Source organism: Scyliorhinus torazame, chromosome 19 (assembly GCF_047496885.1).
Source record: "Scyliorhinus torazame isolate Kashiwa2021f chromosome 19, sScyTor2.1, whole genome shotgun sequence".
Classification (NCBI taxonomy): Eukaryota; Metazoa; Chordata; class Chondrichthyes; order Carcharhiniformes; family Scyliorhinidae; genus Scyliorhinus; species Scyliorhinus torazame.
In genome coordinates, this window is record NC_092725.1 from 121,860,164 (window position 1) to 121,879,958 (window position 19,795).

General features: G+C 48.7%; 1 protein-coding gene across 1 annotated transcript in view; it reads left to right on the plus strand.

Annotated features, from left to right (window-relative positions):
* The window catches only part of slc6a15 (solute carrier family 6 member 15), a 57,881-nt gene that overhangs the window by 15,332 nt on the left and 22,754 nt on the right, over positions 1–19,795 (plus strand). The window contains exons 3-5 of the mRNA XM_072485146.1: positions 42–199; positions 10,784–10,910; positions 11,002–11,183. Coding sequence (XP_072341247.1) covers positions 42–199; positions 10,784–10,910; positions 11,002–11,183 — 467 coding nt within the window. The remainder of the gene's footprint in view (positions 1–41; positions 200–10,783; positions 10,911–11,001; positions 11,184–19,795) is intronic.

Here is a 19,795-nt window from a genome sequence, read left to right on the forward strand (position 1 = left end):
GATGGTGATGGCAGGTTCTAACCATGTTTTTTCTTCTTCAGGTGCCTATCTCGTGCCTTATTTGCTTTTGCTGCTTGTTATTGGGATTCCACTGTTTTTCTTGGAGCTTGCGGTGGGTCAGAGGATAAGACGAGGCAGCATTGGTGTATGGAATTTTATCAGCCCAAGACTCGGAGGAATAGGATTTTCAAGCTGCATTGTAGGTTGATTTTTAAAAAAAAAGTTTTGCTTTTGTTTCGTCCGTGAAAGTTCACAAAGCATAAGTGAATAAAGGCAAAGTACCGCAGATGCTGACAATCTGAGCTAAAAGCAGAAAATGCTGGAAAAGCTCTGCAGGTCTGGCAGTGTCTGTGGAGAGAGAAGCGGAATTAACGGGCGGGATTTATTGACCAAACCTTCGCGTCTTTTTTGGCAGTGGGGGAGGCCCGTCAGCATGATTTACTGGTCCGACCGCTGTCAACGAGATTTCCCGTGACTGCAATCCTCGTCGCTGGGAAACCCGTGAGCCGGCGTGGAACCAGAATATCCCGCCGACATAAACAGCTGGTAAATCCTGCCCAACATTTCGAGTCTGTATGACTCTCCTTCAGAGCAATAGTGAATAGTGCCTCTGTCAAAGATTTGATTTTCCCCCAATCCCAATTCGCTCTGAAAGGGCAGAAAAAGTTATTTCTTCCTGACAATTATTTGAGTAGTATATGCTTCAAATAGTAGTGGGTAGTGGGTGCCTGGAACTCGCTGCGGGAGGAGGTGGTGGAAGCAGGGACAATAGTGATGTTTAAGGGGCATCATGACAAATACATGAATAGAATGGGAGTAGAGGGATACGGACCCCGGAAGTGTCAAAAATTTTAGTTTCGACAGGCAGCATGGTCGGCGCAGGCTTGGGGGGGCCAAATGGCCTGTTTCTGTGCTGTACTTTTCTTTGTTCTTTGTAAATCCCAGTGTTTTAAACCATACCATCATATATTGGAGTATTTGGAAGTACACAGACACAGTGGGCGGGATTCTCCGTTCCCCCGCCGGGTCGGAAAATCCCCGGGGGACGGCATGAATCCCGCCCCAACGCCGGCTGCCGTATTCTCCGGCGCTGGTTTTCGGGCGGGGGCAGGATTCACGCCACACCGGTCGGGGGCCATTGGCAGCGGCCCCCCCCGGCAATTCTCCGGGCCCCGATGGGCCGAGCGGCCGCCCGTTTTTAGCCAGTCCCGCCGGCATGGATTGGGCATGGTCCCACATGGCAGGACCTGGCAGGTAAGTTGGCTGGTGCGGTCATCAGGGGGGGGGCGCAGTGCGATCCGACCCTGGGAGGGTCCCCCACGGTGGCCTGGCCCGCGATCGAGCCCACCGATCGGCGGGCGGGCCTGTGCCGTGTGGGGCACTTCTTCCTTCCGCGCCGGCCCCTGGAGGTCTCCGCCATGGCCGGCGTGAAGAAGACACTCCCCTGCGCGTGTGCCAGTGTACGCCGGCCGGTCTGCGCATGCGTGGAACCACGCCGGCGGTTCTGCGCATGCGCTAACTCGCGCAGTCCCTTTGGCGCCGGCTGGCGTGGGGCCAACCCCTCCGGCGCCGGTCTAGCCCCCGGTAGTGCGGAGAATTCTGCTACTTCCGGTTGGCCTGACGCCGGCCTGGTTTGCGCCGTTTTTGACGAGGAGAATCCCACCTTGTACCTTCCGCTTTTCTTTTTATTTATTCATGGGATGTAAGTTTGCTGGCTAGGCCAGCATTTATGGCCCCACCCCTTTGAGTTACTTCAGAGGAACAAAAATATTCAACATTGCTTGCAGTTGTTTTAATATTACAGGTCTGTCACAATTGTAATTAAAACTCACTCTATGTGTAATTATATGCTCTGAATTAATGGCTGGCTCGTTTGGCAAAATTGTTCGAAATGTGCTGAGGCGATTGCATGCAGTTATTTGGGGGCCAGGCTGTTTAAAAACTGGCATGAAACCTCAGTACATCGGCTCAATGGCACAGTGGCTAGCACTGCTGCCTCACAGCACCAGGTTCCCGGATTCAATTCCGGCCTTAGGTGACTGTGTGGAGTTTGCACTTCCTCCCCGTGTCTGCGTGGGTTTTCTCCGGGTGCTCCAGTCTCCTCCCACAGTCCATGGATGTGCAGCTTAGGTGGATTGGCCCTTTGTATCCAGGGATGTACAAGTTAGGTGGGGATAGGGTGGGGGTGGGCTGAGGTAGGATGTTCTTTCGAATGGCCTCCTTCTGCACTGTAGGGATTCTATATTTGGCCATCCGTTAACACCTATCCTGATGGGATTTACGGGACGGAGCTTTATGACCCCTCCAGTCGGCAGGATTTTCCAGTCCAGCCGAAGTCAATGGACCTTTGAAGGCTCGCCGCGTTTGGCGGCTGCTGCGACAGGGCTGCAAAATTCCACCCACAGTGTTTTTTTGCAGCAACATCAGAGTTACTGCAGCAAAATAAAAGTTGCAAGTGAGACGGTTTAAAGCCACAATATTCATTATGCACCCTGTGAACCACCTGAGGCCATCACACGTCTTTCCTCAGTCTTCCCGCTGCCACTCACTGACTCTTCCCCACTCTCGCTCGCTGCCTCCCTCTCAACACCTGCGGTGTACGGTTCCTAATGTGCTTATATCATATAATCATTATTTGATGTTTCACGAAGGTTACCTTTTTTGAAGAAAACAAATAAATGGCGATGACTCTATGGGCAGAATCTTACAATCCCCTGCTAGTGGGTTTGCAGGCGGGGATGCCTGTAAAGTTCCTCAGGTGGCCTTCCTCCTGCCCTCCTGCTTGTTTCTGACCTGTGTGCAATTTTATGGGGGGGGGGGGGGCAGGGGGTGAGGCCCAGGGCTCTCCATCCACCCTGGTCCCAATTGAGGCCCTTAAGTGGTAAATTATTGGCCTCAATTGCGAAGCTGGCAGGGATAAAACCTGGAAGGTCATTGTGCTTGGGCCTCAGTTGGGAAGGTGAGGGTGGAGGGGTGGGGATGGGGTTGGGGGCTGGTTGGAGTGAGGGCCTGGCCCTCAGTTGGGAAGGTGAGGGTGGTGGGGGGTGGTTGTAGTGGGAGCCTAGCCCTCAGTTGGGAAGGTGAGGGTGGAGGGGTGGGGATGGTGGGGTTGGGGGCTGGTTGGAGTGAGGGCCTGGCCCTCAGTTGGGAAGGTGAGGGTGGAGGGGTGGAGATGGGCAACAGCCAATTAATGGCCTCTGTTCCCATGAAGGATGGTGGGCTACCACCCTGTCGGAGGGCCGATGGCTCATCAACCTCAGCGGCTCCCATGCAGTGTACATTGCTGGGGCTGCACTTGCAGGATGAGTGGTGCATCAATGGCTGTACGCCCTAAAATCCAGGTAGGTAGGGTCTGTAGCGCACAATGACTTACGAGAGACGAATAGAGATGAAGTCGATGAGGCTTTATTAAGCGTGACTTGTTCCCCGCAATTCAGCAACAGACTGGAGCTGCGGGGAGAACTCCTGGTTCTTATACTCCGCCTTCAGGGCGGAGCTATAGATCAACAGCCAACCAGGACCCGGGATCTGTCAGCCAATGGCATCACGGCTTCACAGTCCCACATGACCCCTAATGCATACTACCACATTCACCCCTTGTTAAAAATGAACCCGGCGGGCTGGTGCTTCGCATGGTGGTAGGGGTTTACAAGGCTGGTCCTGGGAGGAAAAAAAACTTTTTGCATGTCATTACAGTGCCCTACACTTTGCCCTACACTGAGCTATGTACAGGGTTTGTGAACTATTTACAATATTCGTAAGAGGAACAGAACCTTCTCGTTATAGTCCCACAACATTCTTGTGTTACACCGATGCCACGAGTCGAGCGGGCGGTCTGGTCTTCCTTGTCGATCGCCTCAGCCCCGGTGGTGGTGCAGGTGCTTGTTCCAGCGTTGTCGTCTCCGGGAGCTTTACGGTGTCTGCTTCTGCTTCACTCCTGGTCGGACATGGGAGGAGGACCGATCCTCCCGGGAAGGGGCGGTCGCGGGGTGCGCCGGTGGCAGGGAGGGGGTGATCGGTGTCGGGGGGGTGTGCGTGTTGCCGGCGGGCGCCAGGTCTCGCAGGGAGACCGTGTCCTGTCGGCCGTCGGGGTACGCCACGTAGGCGTACTGCGGGTTCGCGTGGAGGAGGTGAACCCTCTCGACCAACGGGTCCGACTTGTGCGCCCGCACATGTTTCCGGAGCAAGATGGGTCCTGGGGCCGCCAGCCAGGTTGGCAGCGACGTTCCGGAGGAGGACTTCCTGGGGAAGACAAGGAGGTGCTCATGAGGCGTTTGATTAGTGGTGGTACACAGCAGCGACCGGATGGAGTGGAGAGCGTCCGGGAGGACCTCCTGCCACCGTGATACTGGGCGATCCCTGGACCGTAGGGCCAGTAGGACGGTCTTCCAGACCGTGCCGTTCTCCCTCTCTACTTGCCCGTTCCCCCGGGGGTTGTAGCTGGTCGTCCTGCTCGAGGCTATACCCTTGCTGAGCAGGAACTGGCGCAGCTCGTCACTCATGAAGGAGGACCCCTGTCGCTATGGATATATGCGGGGCAACCGAACAGTGTGAATATGGTGCTAAGGGCTTTAATAACTGTGGCCGCTGTCATGTCGGGGCAGGGGATGGCATAAGGGAAACAAGAGTACTCGTCCACCACGTTCAGGAAGTATGTGTTGCGGTCGGTGGAGGGGAGGGGCCCTTTGAAATCCAGACTGAGGCGTTCAAAGGGACGGGAAGCCTTGATTAGGTGCGCTCTATCCGGCCTGAAAAAGTGTGGTTTGCACTCTGCGCAGATGTGGCAGTTCCTGGTGACTGTACGGACCTCCTCCACGGAGTAGGGGAGGTTGCGGGACTTTATAAAATGGTAGAACCGAGTGACCCCCGGGTGGCAGAGGTCCTCGTGGAGGGTTTGGAGACGGTCTATTTGTGCGTTGGCACATGTGCCGTGGGATAGGGCATCGGACGGCTCGTTCAGCTTTCCGGGACGGTACAAGATCTCGTAGTTGAAGGTGGAGAGCTCGATCCTCCACCTTAAGATCTTGTCATTTTTAATTTTGCCCCGCTGTGCATTATCGAACATGAAAGCTACCGACCGTTGGTCAGTGAGGAGAGTGAATCTCCTGCCGGCCAGGTAATGGCTCCAATGTCGCACAGCTTCCACTATGGCTTGGGCTTCCTTTTCCACTGAGGAGTGGCGGATTTCTGAGGCGTGGAGGGTTCGGGAGAAAAAGGCCACGGGTCTGCCCGCTTGGTTAAGGGTGGCCGCCAGAGCTACGTCGGAGGCGTCGCTCTCGACCTGGAAGGGGAGGGACTCGTCGATGGCGCGCATCGTGGCCTTTGCGATATCCGCTTTGATGCGGCTGAAGGCCTGGCGAGCCTCTGTCGACAGGGGGAAGGTAGTGGTCTGTATTAGGGGGCGGGCCTTGTCTGCGTACTGGGGGACCCACTGGGCGTAATATGAAAAGAACCCCAGGCAGCGTTTCAGGGCTTTGGAGCAGTGGGGGAGGGGAAATTCCATGCGTTTGGGGTCGGGGCCTATTATCCCATTGCGCACTACATATCCCAAGATGGCTAGCCGGTTTGTGCTAAACACGCACTTGTCCTCTTTGTATGTGAGGTTCAAGGCTTTAGCGGTCTGGAGGAATTTTTGGAGGTTGCCCCCATGCATCGCACATGGCTGGGGGGTCCCAAGATGGCGGCGGGGGTGGACAAAATGGCCGCCCCCATGCATCGCACATGGCTGGGGGGTCACAAGATGGCGGCGCCCATCCTCCCCTCGTGGTGACCGGGACCCAAAATGGCGGCGCCTGCGGGTCGCACATGGGGCGCTGGGGGGGTTGAGGAGCGTTTGGGATGCGCTGGACTCTTTCTTCTCCGGGGACAGCGGCGACCCCCCGGGACCGGCACACAGCCGCGAAATGGCCCTTTTTGCCGCAGCTCTTGCAAATCGCTGCGCGGGCCGGGCAGCGCTGCCGGGGGTGTTTCGCCTGCCCGCAGAAATAGCAGCGGGCCCCCCTGGGATGACCTGGCGTCTGAACCGCGCAAGCCTGTGAGGGTGGGGGGGGGGGTTTGTCGCGACGGGGGTCCACGGAGCCCAAGGGGCTGCCGCGCGGTCGGGGCCGTACGCGCGGGCGTTTTGCGCGGCCACATCTAGGGAAGCTGCAAGGGCCCATGCCTCTGAGAGTCCTAGCGACTCTTTTTCTAACAGTCTTTGGCGGATTTGGGGAGAGTTCATACCTGCCACAAACGCATCGCGAATTAACATGTCCGTGTGTTCAGCCGTGTTTACCGGCGGGCAGCTGCAGGCCCGTCCCAAAATTAGCAGCGCGGTGTAGAATTCGTCTAGCGATTCTCCGGGACTTTGCCGTCTCGTTGCGAGTTGGTAGCGTGCGTAGACCTGGTTCACTGAGCGAACGTAGACGCTCTTTAGTGCTGCGAACGCCGTCTGGAAATCCTCTGCGTCTTCTATGAGAGGGTAAACTTCCGGGCTTACCCTCGAATGCAGGACCTGCAGTTTCTGGTCTTCTGTGATCCGGCCGGGGGCCGTTCGGAGGTAGCCTTCGAAACAAGCTTGCCAGTGTTTAAAAACTGCTGCTGAGTTCACTGCGTGGGGGCTGATCCGCAGGCATTCCGGGGCGATCCTGAGCTCCATAGTCCTTTAAGCACGCTTAATAAATTGTAGCGCACAATGACTTACGAGAGACGAATAGAGATGAAGTCGATCGCAGTTCAGCAACAGACTGGAGCTGCGGGGAGAACTCCTGGTTCTTATACTCCGCCTTCAGGGCGGAGCTAGAGATCAACAGCCAACCAGGACCCGGGATCTGTCAGTCAATGGCATCACGGCTTCACAGTCCCACATGACCCCTAATGCATACTACCACAGGGTCTGACGGCGTTGACGCCAGTCAGGCAGGCTCCAGAAAATGGGGAGTGGATGGGGTTGGTGGTGAGGTTGCTGAGCATCGACAATGCTTTTCCAATGGGTTGGCCATTGTCCCGGGGGCTGAGGGTGCGGGTGGGTGGATTGGATGCCTCCGTGGGCCAAAGAGTGCTCCCCAGAGCCTACGGTGAGACTGTCGGGGTGTACCAGGGACCCCCAAGTGTTGGTGAAACGCCAGCAGAGGAGGAAAGCGGCCGTTAAGTGTTCACTTAAGTGGCTCAGTTGGGCTTCGGTGGGTAGTCCGGATGTCACCTTTTCCTCCATTGGAAGGATGGTGTGGTAGTGGGAAGACGAAGGCCATTTTGCCAGGTGTCCTGTTTAATAACCCATTCCCAAAGGACTGGTGGACAGACCTGAGTGCATTTAATAATAACTGGTACCCATGATACTAGTCAGTATCTGGAACAGCGCTTCCCATTTCCTCTCCCTCTCTCCCCTGAACCTTCCATGCTTTGCCGTAGGTATATATATTTATTATATATACTTTATATATATATATATATATATGTATATGTAAAATATATACAGTTCTGCCTCTTTTTTGCCCAGCATTGGGCAATACCCTCCAGTTCATCAGGATTGTTGCACAATTATATCTGAAACAAAGCATAATTTGTCCTTTATCAGTGAATTAATTCTTTACGTTCAATATAAACATCAATCAGTTTTGTTGTGCCATTATGGGACTTATCCCTGACTATTTGTAGTGGAGTACCAAAGATGGCATATATGACAAATGTAGGAACAAAAGGAACACACAATAACGCTCCAGCTTTCTTGCTTAAACTTTCTATTTATAGCTGCATTTCTTTTAGCTGCTCATGATTGGTTTAATTTTCCCGTGTGACTCACTTGAACCTTAGTTCCCCCAGCTGCAGGTTGCAATGTTTTCAATAGTTCCGTTTGCCTGAGGCATATGAAGATCAGGCTCCTGATTTGAAACCTTGCTGTCTCTTGCTGCTGCGAGCTAATATTCCTTCCTCTCTGAGAATTGTTACTGCCCCTCTGCTCTCTGCTTCCAATCTGCCTCAACGAATGGCCGGAGGTTAATCTCTTACCCCCACCTCCCCTCTCCCCCTCCCCCCAACTGCCACTGCTCCTTGCTGCCATTTTGCCCCCACTCCAAGGAGGAGCATATTTCCACTTTCTCAGCTGTGAACTGGGATCCAGCATCAATTTCTTCAAGCCGTTTGTTGCAATTTTTTTGACCGAGATAGTAAAAGCACCTTCTGTGCTTTAAGTATTTCAAGCTCGCCAGGGCATGACTGGGTACTTGGCAATAGGGCCTATCACTGGTGAGCAGATTACCACAAAGGTTTTCTTGGCATTTAAAGCCTTTGCTGATGATACATATTTGTTACTATATTTGTTGACATAAAGTTCATTACACACATCCTATCGATCCCAGACCCTGGAAAACTTCCTGAGGTTTTCCTGTCAATGTTCACATCCTGTTTCCCAGAATTCTAACTCCTGTGATCCCCCATGGCTCCACACCCAATTCCAATGCTCCTCGGTCCAAATACCCAGTTCCCAACACAGCCCAGCCTTATCAACCCCCTCCCACTGCTTCCAGATTCTCCTTCTACTCATCCCATACTCTGGACCCACCCCCCTCCCTGTAATGTTTCCAAAACTCAACAACCCTCTGATCCTCTCATACCCCTCTCCCAGGGGTTTCAGACTCTGAAACTACTCTCCTATTATCACCTCTACCCATCAATCATCTGGGACACGTACTCTATCATGTTCCAATGTATTCTGCATTTTAGAAGCATGAAGCCCCCCAAAAAATCAGGGCATAGCTGAACAGCCATAATGACCAATGATTAATCTGTTCAAAATAATGATCAAGACTCACAGACGTCCAAGTTGAGGAAAATATGGACCTATCCAAACAAATTGGAAAATCTTCCACAATAGAATGCAATGAAAAAAACCCAGTTTGACCGATATCATCACCATAAATTGGTGATCCTGGCACATTTCTGCATTCTTTGAAATAAAACAGCAGGGCCGGGATTCTCCGTTGCGAGGCTGCCCCGCCATTGCATGTGACTCAGTTCCATCTGGGCTTTAATTTTCAACACATGGAGCCGTGAATCCTGAATCTCAAGAATTGTTAAAGGAGGCAAGGAAAACCAGATGCCTGCGGCAAGTATCTTCATTGAACTGCCGGCTGCAGGAGAAGCAGGAGTGTTACCCTCAATCCCAGCACATTTACCGTCATGTAATCGGCCAACCCGCCCGATTCGATGCCCATAATGTCCATGCGCGCCATGGTATCCAAAATGCCACCACCATCTGCCCACCCCCACCATCCTCCTGTCCGGTCTGGTCCCAAACACATCTCAGGCTTACCCGACATTCATTTCCTTCCAGGGCAGCACGGTAGCCTTGTGGATAGCACAATTGCTTCACAGCTCCAGGGTCCCAGGTTCAATTCCGGCTTGGGTCACTGTCTGTGCGGAGTCTGCACATCCTCCCCGTGTGTGCGTGGGTTTCCTCCGGGTGCTCCGGTTCCCCCCCACAGTCCAAAGATGTGCAGGTTAGGTGGATTGGCCATGATAAATTGCCCTTAGTGTCCAAAATTGCCCATAGTGTTGGGTGGGGGTTACTGGGTTATGGGGATGGGGTGGAGGTGTTGACCTTGGGTAGGGTGCTCTTTCCAAGAGCCGGTGCAGACTCGATGGGCCGAATGGCCCTTCTGCACTGTAAATTCTATGATAATCTATGATTCCCCGAATGGCCGCTGAATTCTAAAATAGGCTGGCATTTAGATGGAAAAACCCGTGGAAAAAATATTTTTTAAATGCCCTGTTAACTTCTGCAGCACAACCCATATTCTGGGTTCCTTGTCTGAAAAGTCAAACCCTACCACCCCGCAACCTGTACGACCTCCCAGCCCCAAGTAAACATCAAGACCTTAGTGTGCGCTTTTAAGGCAAACAAAATGCCGCTGGTTCTTGGTACTTTATAGCTCAATTATAAATTAATTGTATGATACCGGTCTTTAAGCCATTTACAGACCCGATTGGTTTTTGTTGTTCTGTACTTATCAAACTGCTAATCCTGAAATCCTGAAATTCGAAAGTGTTTTTTGTTCGTGGGGAAATAAATAATTATTGTTTTTAAGTGTGAGGTGGAAATTTGCATGTTTGATAGAATTTCACAGTAAGGAATGTGCCCCAAAACTTTTAGAAATGAGAGAGATACAAATACAAAGCTATATAACCACAATGCAGGTTCCTGTATTGCTTATTCAATCTCTCAATTGCCTTTCATATCGACAGTGCACGTTGCCGATTTCCTCCCAGTTTGACACAACCTTGCTTTACTTTCATATTCCCCCACTGACTTATTCAAAGGCCTTCACATTTAATCAAAGTGCAAAACAAAGAGCGCTTATTGTTTTTTTACACCTAAATATGTGGGGATCAGATCAGATCTGAATAAAATTGCTGTCAGGCTTTCATCAGCGACTATAGTAAAAGGAATAAACTTTATATGTTTCTCATTCATTGAAAACCACATTGTCGATAATAAACTCGACCATTTTTGGTGATCATGACTCTGATGAATTGACAGGCACAAATGATTGATCTAAAAAGTTGAAAAAATATAGAATGCTTTAATTTTGTGCATTTGTATCAAATCCCTAACAGTGTTAACTGTGGTAAGAAACATGTCTACATTTAAGTACTAATATTGCACAAGATAATTTGCAGATTATAATTGTTCTAAATGAAAGGATTTTATTTTAAAATATTGTTCATCAGAAAAAAAATCAATGGGGTATCTTGTATTCATCCCGATGAAAGGATTATAAAATATGTCTTGCTGTTTTGATTGTAGGTGTGTTTCTTTGTAGCTCTGTACTACAATGTCATTATTGGCTGGAGCTTCTTTTATTTGTCCAAGTCCTTTCAGCATCCATTACCTTGGGATCAGTGTCCCCTGGAGAAAAATGGCACTAAGACCTGTGAGTATCTTGACGGTGATACCCTGTTGCTACATGATACCATTGTGTGTTCAGCCATGTGAACGATGTGATGTTTTCCCGTTCCTTTCAGTTGTTGTACCTGAATGTGAAAAAAGTTCTGCCACCACCTATTTCTGGTACCGGGAAGCGCTGGATATATCTAACTCCATCTCAGAGAGTGGGGGTCTGAATTGGAAGATGACTATCTGCCTGTTCATAGCCTGGCTTATGGTCTGTCTTGCCATGATCAAAGGCATTCAATCGTCAGGAAAGGTGAGTGCCTTTCTTGAACGCTAATATTAAGCTTTCCATCTTTAATTCGTGTTTAGTATACCTGTTTACTAGCGAGACAAACAATTCCTTTCTTATTCACCACTGAAGATATGAATGACTATTTAGTTATTATTATGTAGAATATTATGAAGTAGAAGTTATGGTAATGAAAATGTTGAAACCTGCCCAGTGGAAGAACAGATTGGATGATTAAATATGGAGATCAGTGCTTGATTCATAGCACTATCTATGTCTTGATAATTAATTTCAATATTCTGGTAACCGAGTGCTCATTTAACATGAAGAATTGCCAACCTGGTTAGCGATTTAAAATACAGGGACAAGAATGCTTCCAGATTTCCGAGAAAGGTATACAAAATATATTCCAAAATCAACCCTTTCACTTTGATCTGATGTACCCTTAACTAGATCTAGCCAAGCCATAAGTAAAGCTTACTCTGCTTTTATTGATATAAGTGGTTCGGGTAAATTTCACAAATTTGTGCTTCAGCTAATTTATGGTACGTCCTTGATTTGAATTTGAGTCAAATCATATTGGGGTTCATTTAATTGAAACACTACAGCAGCCACCAAAGAATTGGTAGAGAAATTAAAATGAATTGAATCAACGTGATGTTTGTACCCTTCCAGTTACACTCCCTTACCCGCTTAGCAATGTTGCAGTCACTTAGAACATAAGAACATAAGAGATGGGAGCAGAAGACCACATGGCCCATTGAGCCTGCTGTGCCATTCAATGCAATTGTGGATGATCTTGGGCTTCAACTTCACTTTCCTGCCCACTCCCCACATCCCTTAATTCCCTGAGAGACCGAAACTCTGTTCCAACATTAAATGCATTCAGTGGTGGAGTAACCACAACCCCCCAGGGTACAGAATTCACCTCTTCACTAGGTCACAGATCCTTTCACTCAGAATGAGAGTAAATGTATGTAAATTTGACCACTATCTCATTGCCCTAGAGATTGCTGGTAAAAATTGGTGCTTGTAATGTGTTTTTTTTCAATTAGAATAGCTCAGTTGCAGTTTTGGCTCTTGGGGGCAAGATATAATCCTGCTTTAATATTTCTGGCTCGCCCAGGTCTAATCATTGCCGTTATCTCCTCCCACTTGCAGGCAGTGTTACTGTACCCAGCTCACTTTACATGGCATCACCTCCTCTCTTCTTGTTCCCTTCAAGATAGTGCACCTTTCTTTTCTTCCTTCCATCTGCCAACAGTATTTTTCTAGCCTCCGAGAAAGTGGGGCCAATTTTTGTCTCAGCATCCCAACATTTACAATTGTAAATGCAATCATGTGACAGATGTTCTTGATATAGAGGGAGTGCAGAGAAGATTTACCAGACTGATTCCTGGGATGGCAGGACTGACATATGAGGAGAGATTGAGTCGGTTAGGATTGTATTCGCTGGAGTTCAGAAGAATGAGAGGGGATTTCGTAGAAACTTATTAAATTCTAACAGGACTAGACAGGGTAGGTGCAGGAAGGATGTTCCCGATGGTGGAAGTGTCCAGGAGCAGGGGGTCACAGTTTTGACGATATGAAGTAGACCATTTAGGACTGAGATGAGGAGAAGTTTCTTCACCCAGAGAGTGGTCGTCGGCCTGTGGAATTCGCTACCATAGAAAGCAGTTGAGGACAAAACTGGATTGTTTCAAGCACGGTAGCATAGTGGTTAGAACAATTGCTTCACAGCTCCAGGGTCCCAGGTTCGATTCCTGGCTTGGGTGACTGTGTGCGGAGTCTGCGCGTTCTCCCCGTGTGTGCGTGGGTTTCCTCCGGGTGCTCCGGTTTCCTCCCACAGTCCAAAGATGTGCAGGTTAGGTGGATTGGCCATGCTAAAGTTCCCTTAGTGTCCAAAATTGCCCTTAGTGTTGGGTGGGATTACTGGGTTATGGGGATAGGGTGGAGGTGTGGGCTTGGGTCGGGTGCTCTTTTCAAGAGCCGGTACAGACTCGATGGGCTGAATGGCCTCCTTCTGCACTGTAAATTCTATGAAATTTCTATGAAATATGTAGTTGGATATAGCACTTGGGGCGAAGGTGATCAAAAGGTATGGGGGGGGGAAGCCGGAATCAGGCTATTGAGTAGGATGACCAGCCACGATCGTAATGAATGGCGGTGCTATCTCGAAGGGCCGAATAGCCTTCTCCTGCTCCTATTTTCAATGTTGCTATGAATAATTAAAATATTCCAGCAGGAGTCAAGTGACATTGTGAGGACTCCCAATGGCAGATATGTGTTAATTCACACTGCGGTTCTTAACGTGCCCACAGACCATAGGTAATGCAAGTCAGAAGAAGACGACTGTGACACTATTTAAAGGTAGTCAAGAGAAGCTGAAAGCAGGTTTGACACATGTTTTCTTCAGTCCCTTGAGATTTCTAAGCCTCAAAGGCAAGGTCCAACTCTTTGCCACTGTGTGTGTGCTCATCGGATTTGCTGTTGAAATCTGCTGCTCTGTTTTAACTCCCCCCTGTACCTCTTTCCCCCTCGAGGCTTTCTCTTCATCTCCCATCTACCCCGAGTTCGATTTCTCCCTTTCCCTTCTCTCAACATTCTGGGAGAATTTTTCATTTTCGCCACCTGAAGGGCAGTCAGGAAATGAAGACCAGGGCGGTTTTTATTCACAAAGGCGCAGGAGTTTGGCCTCACCAGATTATCACCCTGGCAGCGAAGATGAAAATTTACCCCCTATGTGTTTGTTTCTCTGACTACTAGGCCGCAGCCCTACTGGATTAAACTCAGGAGCTTATTCACTGGAGACAGAATCCCTGAGCCTGCATGCCTCAGGGAGTCTGTGTCAAAAGAAAAAAAAAGCAACCCTTTTTTTTTCTGGGTTTGAACCTGACCCATGCAATAGTTCAAAGGAATTGTAGTCTTCACTGTGAAAATACATTTTGTCTGTTTATGTTGGAGTCTCTCAGTGTTGAACAGCAGGTGATTATGAGGTGTGGGTGAGACGGCTGCACTTGAATATCATGAGGAGGGAAGAATTGAAGCTGGGGGTTAATGAATATGTATACGATTTATATAAATATATTATATTCAACTTGTTTTGAGGGAATGTGTTGGGGGATGGGGAGTTGCATGGGGTTGAGGAACTGTCATGTCAAATGTTTCAGTTATTTTCCCTTGAATATGGTTGGCTAGAGGATGAGACATTAGGGAGAATTGTTTTGTGCAATATGTTTGATAAATATATAACAAAAAAAGAATACTCAGACGCTTTGAAGAGGCAAATTGACAGAGAGACATGACACTCGTGACTTATCAGGAACTGACAACATGATCACACATGCCAACCACAAGAAATCATAATCCAACTGTGAAGGAGTTTTGTTTTCCAGCGTAATTCCCAGGATGTACTATCAGAAAAAAATAAACACGTTTTTGATGATTTGGGATGCGTATTCACAGAATGAGCAGAACTTTACATTTCCACTGATTCTATCAGTGGTATGGACTGTGTCCTGCCTTATAAAAACTGCCGCTGTGGTAAACCAAACATTATTTGTAATATGGAATACCAGGCCGTTGATATCATGTTTCCCAATATGAGGAAAGGACGTGTGTTCTTACGGAAGTCCATTGCCTGCGATTTCAAGAAAAACATTAAACTGCTTGCTTAATGCCTTTGTTAAAATGCAGAAATTACATTTTACAGAAGCACGTTATTATGTTTGGCTCCTTGTCCGCTTCTGTGATATAACTTGGATAATATCAGACTCTCTCTCCCTGAGCAGACAAAGGCTAAATATGAATTCACACGGAAGATCCTCATATTCCATTCTCAAAGGCAAAAAAACTGCAGATGCTGGAAATCAGAAATAAAAAGACGAAAAATGCTGCAAATACTCAGCGGGTCAGGCAGCAACTGAGTCACAAATCTGAAATGATGGCTGGGTATCTCTATAATCCCCCCAGCCTCATGTTTCCCGGGGCTATGCTGTTCGCTGGCAGCGGGAGTCTCTACTTCTGTTGCTTGTCAGTGGGATTTCCCATTGGAGCCGCCCCACTCGGGAGGGGGTGCACTGCCGGCGGGAAAAGAGAATCCCAAAGGCCGGATAATTCCGGCTCATAACTACTTGTTTCTCTTGCTGTGGATGTTGCCAGGCCTGCTGGGTAATTTCCACCATTTTCTGTTTAATTCCATTATCAGGAGTTCTGGGGTCCGATGTTGTTCATGTTCCGCCCGCCCCCTCCTCCTGCTGAAGCGACAATCCTGATAGTACTTGTTTGTTGCCATTCCAGTCAGGGACCTTCCTGAGCCACCTGTTTGGCTCATTGGGCTAGACAGCTGGCTTGTAATGCAGAACAAGGCCAGTAGTGCGGGTTCAATTCCCGTACTGGCTATTACCCGAGCAGGCGACTCGGGGCTTTTCACAGTAACTTCATTGCAGTGTTAATGTAAGCTTACTTGTGACAATAAAAGATTATTATTATTATTGTGAAAGTGCCCACAGTGAAGAAGGTTAGATTTAAATGCGATTGGCTCAAAAGTGTGGGTGTGCGATCGCTGTCGACACAGACTTTTTAATGATTCCATCTTCCCAGTTAACCTGAACCACACTAATGATGCTCGTTTAATCTGAGAGCACAACGTCATCCATAATGAGCAGTTTGTGACTTGATCAATGTAAAGGAGACTTTTTAATTCATAATTTAAAAAATAAGTTATTTGTATCATCTTTTTTCTATCCGCATACCAGTTGGCCAATCTCATCTCGGACACAAATTAATCCTTTAAAAAGAACGCTATAGCACGGCACTTCTGTATATAATTTCTGGAACTTCCTTTCATGTGGGCTTTCCTGTTTGTCCTTTGGGTTCTGACTTCATTAACCTCGAGCTGAATTACTTGCTCAGGGGAAACATATGGGTAATGGTTGGTTTTGCATTCACTGCTAGGTCAAACTTTTTTCGGGTCATTTAAAGTCATGTGACCACCAGCACAGCTACCCTTAACGCAGATATTAATAATAAGAGTGTGCTTCTTTATTTACTCCTCCTCGATTTCACATCAACGTGTGCGTTATTCATCAGATTGGACTATTCAATTACGTGCAGAATTAATTAATCTCTTCTCGGCTTGCTGAGGGAGATTCATTACATTGACAAAACACCCTTCCTTGCATTCAAGTTATAATTGGTATGGATGTAGATTTATCCTCAGTAACCCATTCATAACTATAGGGGTATACTGGTCATGTAACCACTAGGTTGCCGCCAGCTCTGCGGCCAGTGGACAGGCCCACTGCCTCACCCATTCATTTCTGCCCTGTTTAGAGTCATTTCCGGGAAGCCATTCTGCTCATTGAGTCCATGCTGACTCCCTGCACTCCCCAAATCAATCTACATAGCCCTGCAAGATTATTTCCTTCAAGTGCTCTTTCAGTTTCTTTTTTTGATTTTTTTTTTTGTTTCCACCCGCTTCATGGTCAGTGAGTTCTAGGGCATTACTACTCACTGTGTAAAAAGGTTCTTCCTTACATTCCATCTGCATCTCTTTCCCAAAATTTTAAATCCTTGTACCATCATCTAATGGGGAACAGTAATTCCCTGTCCACCTGACTAAACCTGTCATAGTCTTATACACCTCTATCAAATCTCCCATTCATCTTCATTACTCCAAGGTGAACACCTCTGTCAAATCTCCCATTCATCTTCATTACTCCAAGGTGAACACCTCTGTCAAATCTCCCATTCATCTTCATTACTCCAAGGTGAACAACCCCAGACTTTCCCACCAAACCTTGTAAATGAACTCTCTTATCCCTGGAACAATTATGGTAAACCTCCTCTGTACCCTCTCAGTAACCTTCACCTTTCTACAAAAGCATGGTGACCAGAACTAGATGCAATTCTCCAGTTGGGGCCGAACCAGGGCTGGAATTTTCCGTCCGTTTCTGCAATAGGGTTCTTCCGATTCTGCCAATGCTGAACGCCCACCGCCGGTTTCCCGATGGCGGGCAGTCCATGCAGCGGGAAACTCCGTTGACTACAACGGTACCAGAAGATCCTATCTCTGGCCAACGTTGGGCCACCTTCGCTGTCGCAAAGCCCGGCGTGAGGGCTGCAGAAAACGCCCCGCCCCCCACAGAGCATTAGACTGGCTCAACATATCTTTCCTGCTTTTGTACTCAATTTGTACTATTTATAAAGCACAAAATCTCACGGGCGGGATTCTCCCGTGCACGGGCCACGCCGCCCCGACGCCGGCACGCGATTCTCTGCTCTGCGGAGAATCGGTGCCATTGGCGCCGACATGGTTGGTCGGCCCGCCAATTCTCTGACCCGTATGGGCCGAGCGGCCGTATGAAAAGAGCCGAGTCCTGCTGGCGCCGTTCTAATCTGCTCTGGGCCAGCGGGAGCTCGGCGTTGAAGGGTCAGGTGGCGGCCTGTGGGGGGACGAGGAGGGGTCCGACCTCGGGGGGGGGGGGGGGGGCCTCCGATGTGGCCTGGCCCACGATATCGGGGCCCACCGATCGGCGGGCTGGCCTCTGTGGCTGGGGGGTCTCCTTTCCTACGCGCCAACCCCTGTAGTCCTGCGCCATGTTGCGTCGGGGCCAGCGCATTGAAGGAGGCCACTGTGCATGTGCGCGTAGGTGCTGGCGCAACTGCGCATGCGCGGATCCCGCGGCGCACAGTTCGCGCTGGGATCGGCAGCTGGAGGGGCGCGAACCGCTCCAGCGTTGTGCTGGCCCCCTGTAAGGACCACAATTGCTGATCCTGAGGCCGTGTTGACGCCGTCGGCAAACGCGACGGTGTTTCCGACAACGCCAACACTTAGCCTCAGGATCACAGAATCCCGCCCCCTATCCCTTCTGCCAAAATCCATCACCTCATGCTTCTTTGTATTTAATTTCATCTGCAGACTGTCTGCCAACCTCTCTCTCTCCGCTTGCAGGCGATTGCCATCTTCCTCACTGTTTGCCACTCTTCCAAGTTTGATATCGTTGGAAAATTTGAAATATTCCAAGTCATTTACATATAACAAAAAAACAGTGGACCTTATACTGATCCTTGGAGAACACCACTGTCTCCCACCCTCCAGTTTGAAACACAACCATCCAACATGATTTGCTGATTATTGTCTTTAAGCCATTTATTTCTTTTATCCATTTGGATACTGACCCTTCTATTCCATGTGTCTCAATTTTGTTACCCAGTTGTTTATGCAGTACTTTGTCAGATGCTTTCTTAAATGCCAAATAGGCAACATTCCCTTGATCAACCCTCTGTTACTTCTTAAAAAGGTTGGTTAGATTAATCAAGTATGCCTTTAAAAACCTGTGCTTGCCCCTATTAATTAACTCAAACCTCCCACAGTTCCTGTTAATTTTTTCCTTGATTAAGAATTCCAAACTCTTTGCCGTCACTGACGTTAAACTAGCTGACTAGTTGCTGGAATGTCCTGACACCCTTTTTTGAATAAAGGAGTCACATTTGCCACTCTGCGGACACCTCCCCCATATCTAGGGAAGAGTGAAAAATTAAGGCAAACTTGCCACGATCTCCATCCACGCTTCCTTCAGGAACCCAGGATACAAGTCATCAGGACCAGGTGCCTTATCCACCCCAAGCATAGCCGACCCTTCCATTACCTCGATCCCACTTCAGAGTGCAGTAGCCACGTATGTCTTGTTTAGAATAAGTCAGTTCAACAATCAAAGAAAGATTACATTAACATGTTGTTACTTACATCTTTCTTCATTGCTGTCACAACAATTTTGCTGTACCATACAAAGAAGACCCATTATCTATTGTCCACTTGGTGGGGTGTATCTCTAATTCATTGTTGCATTCATTCTGGACAACAATACTATTTTTAATGAAGAACCAGACAATTCTAGAGTGGAAAATAATCAGTAACTTAATTTATGGAGCTGCAAAAAATGTCAGCCAAAATTTTCCAGCCGTTCGTGCATGTGGGTTACTCTAGTCCTGTTGATGGTGACACCCCCGCAGCGCATTCCCTGGCGGCAGAGAGTGCGGAACACACAGAACCCCATGGACATCAGTGGGACCGGAAGAGCCCGTGGCCGGCCAATAGCAGGCCGCCACGCCGCCGGGAAATACGCGACGGGGGTGAGGGAGTGAAAATCTCGCCCATTGTACACGATTTTAGAAAGACATTTGTGGTGGCGTTTCGTCACGTCACAAGTAATGACATTTGGAGAGCGCTGACTTTTGTTTTGGAGTAGTTAGGAATGTCCAATGGGATGAATGAGTAGTTCATCCATTTTGGTGGCCCTGAAAGGATTGTCGGGTCAGAAAACACAAGAACCTTAGGCCGCATTTGTGCAGGCCCATTTCTAAAAGTGGCTTGATCGCTCCCATATCTTGTATAGTTATCCTTACTTAATTTCAGATTAGAAATCATAGAGCATATTCACAGGCACACCTCCCCCTCCCCAAGGTATTTTAGGAGCACTGAATTTTTAAAAAACAGGCCCTTGGGATGCCTGCGATCCTCATTTATAGGATGAAATGAGCTCAAAGACAAGCTCCTCTATCTTAGAGAAGTGCCCAGTCGGTGCAACGTGCACTTGTAAATTATGCTAATTATTCAAACCTTCCCATTCAGC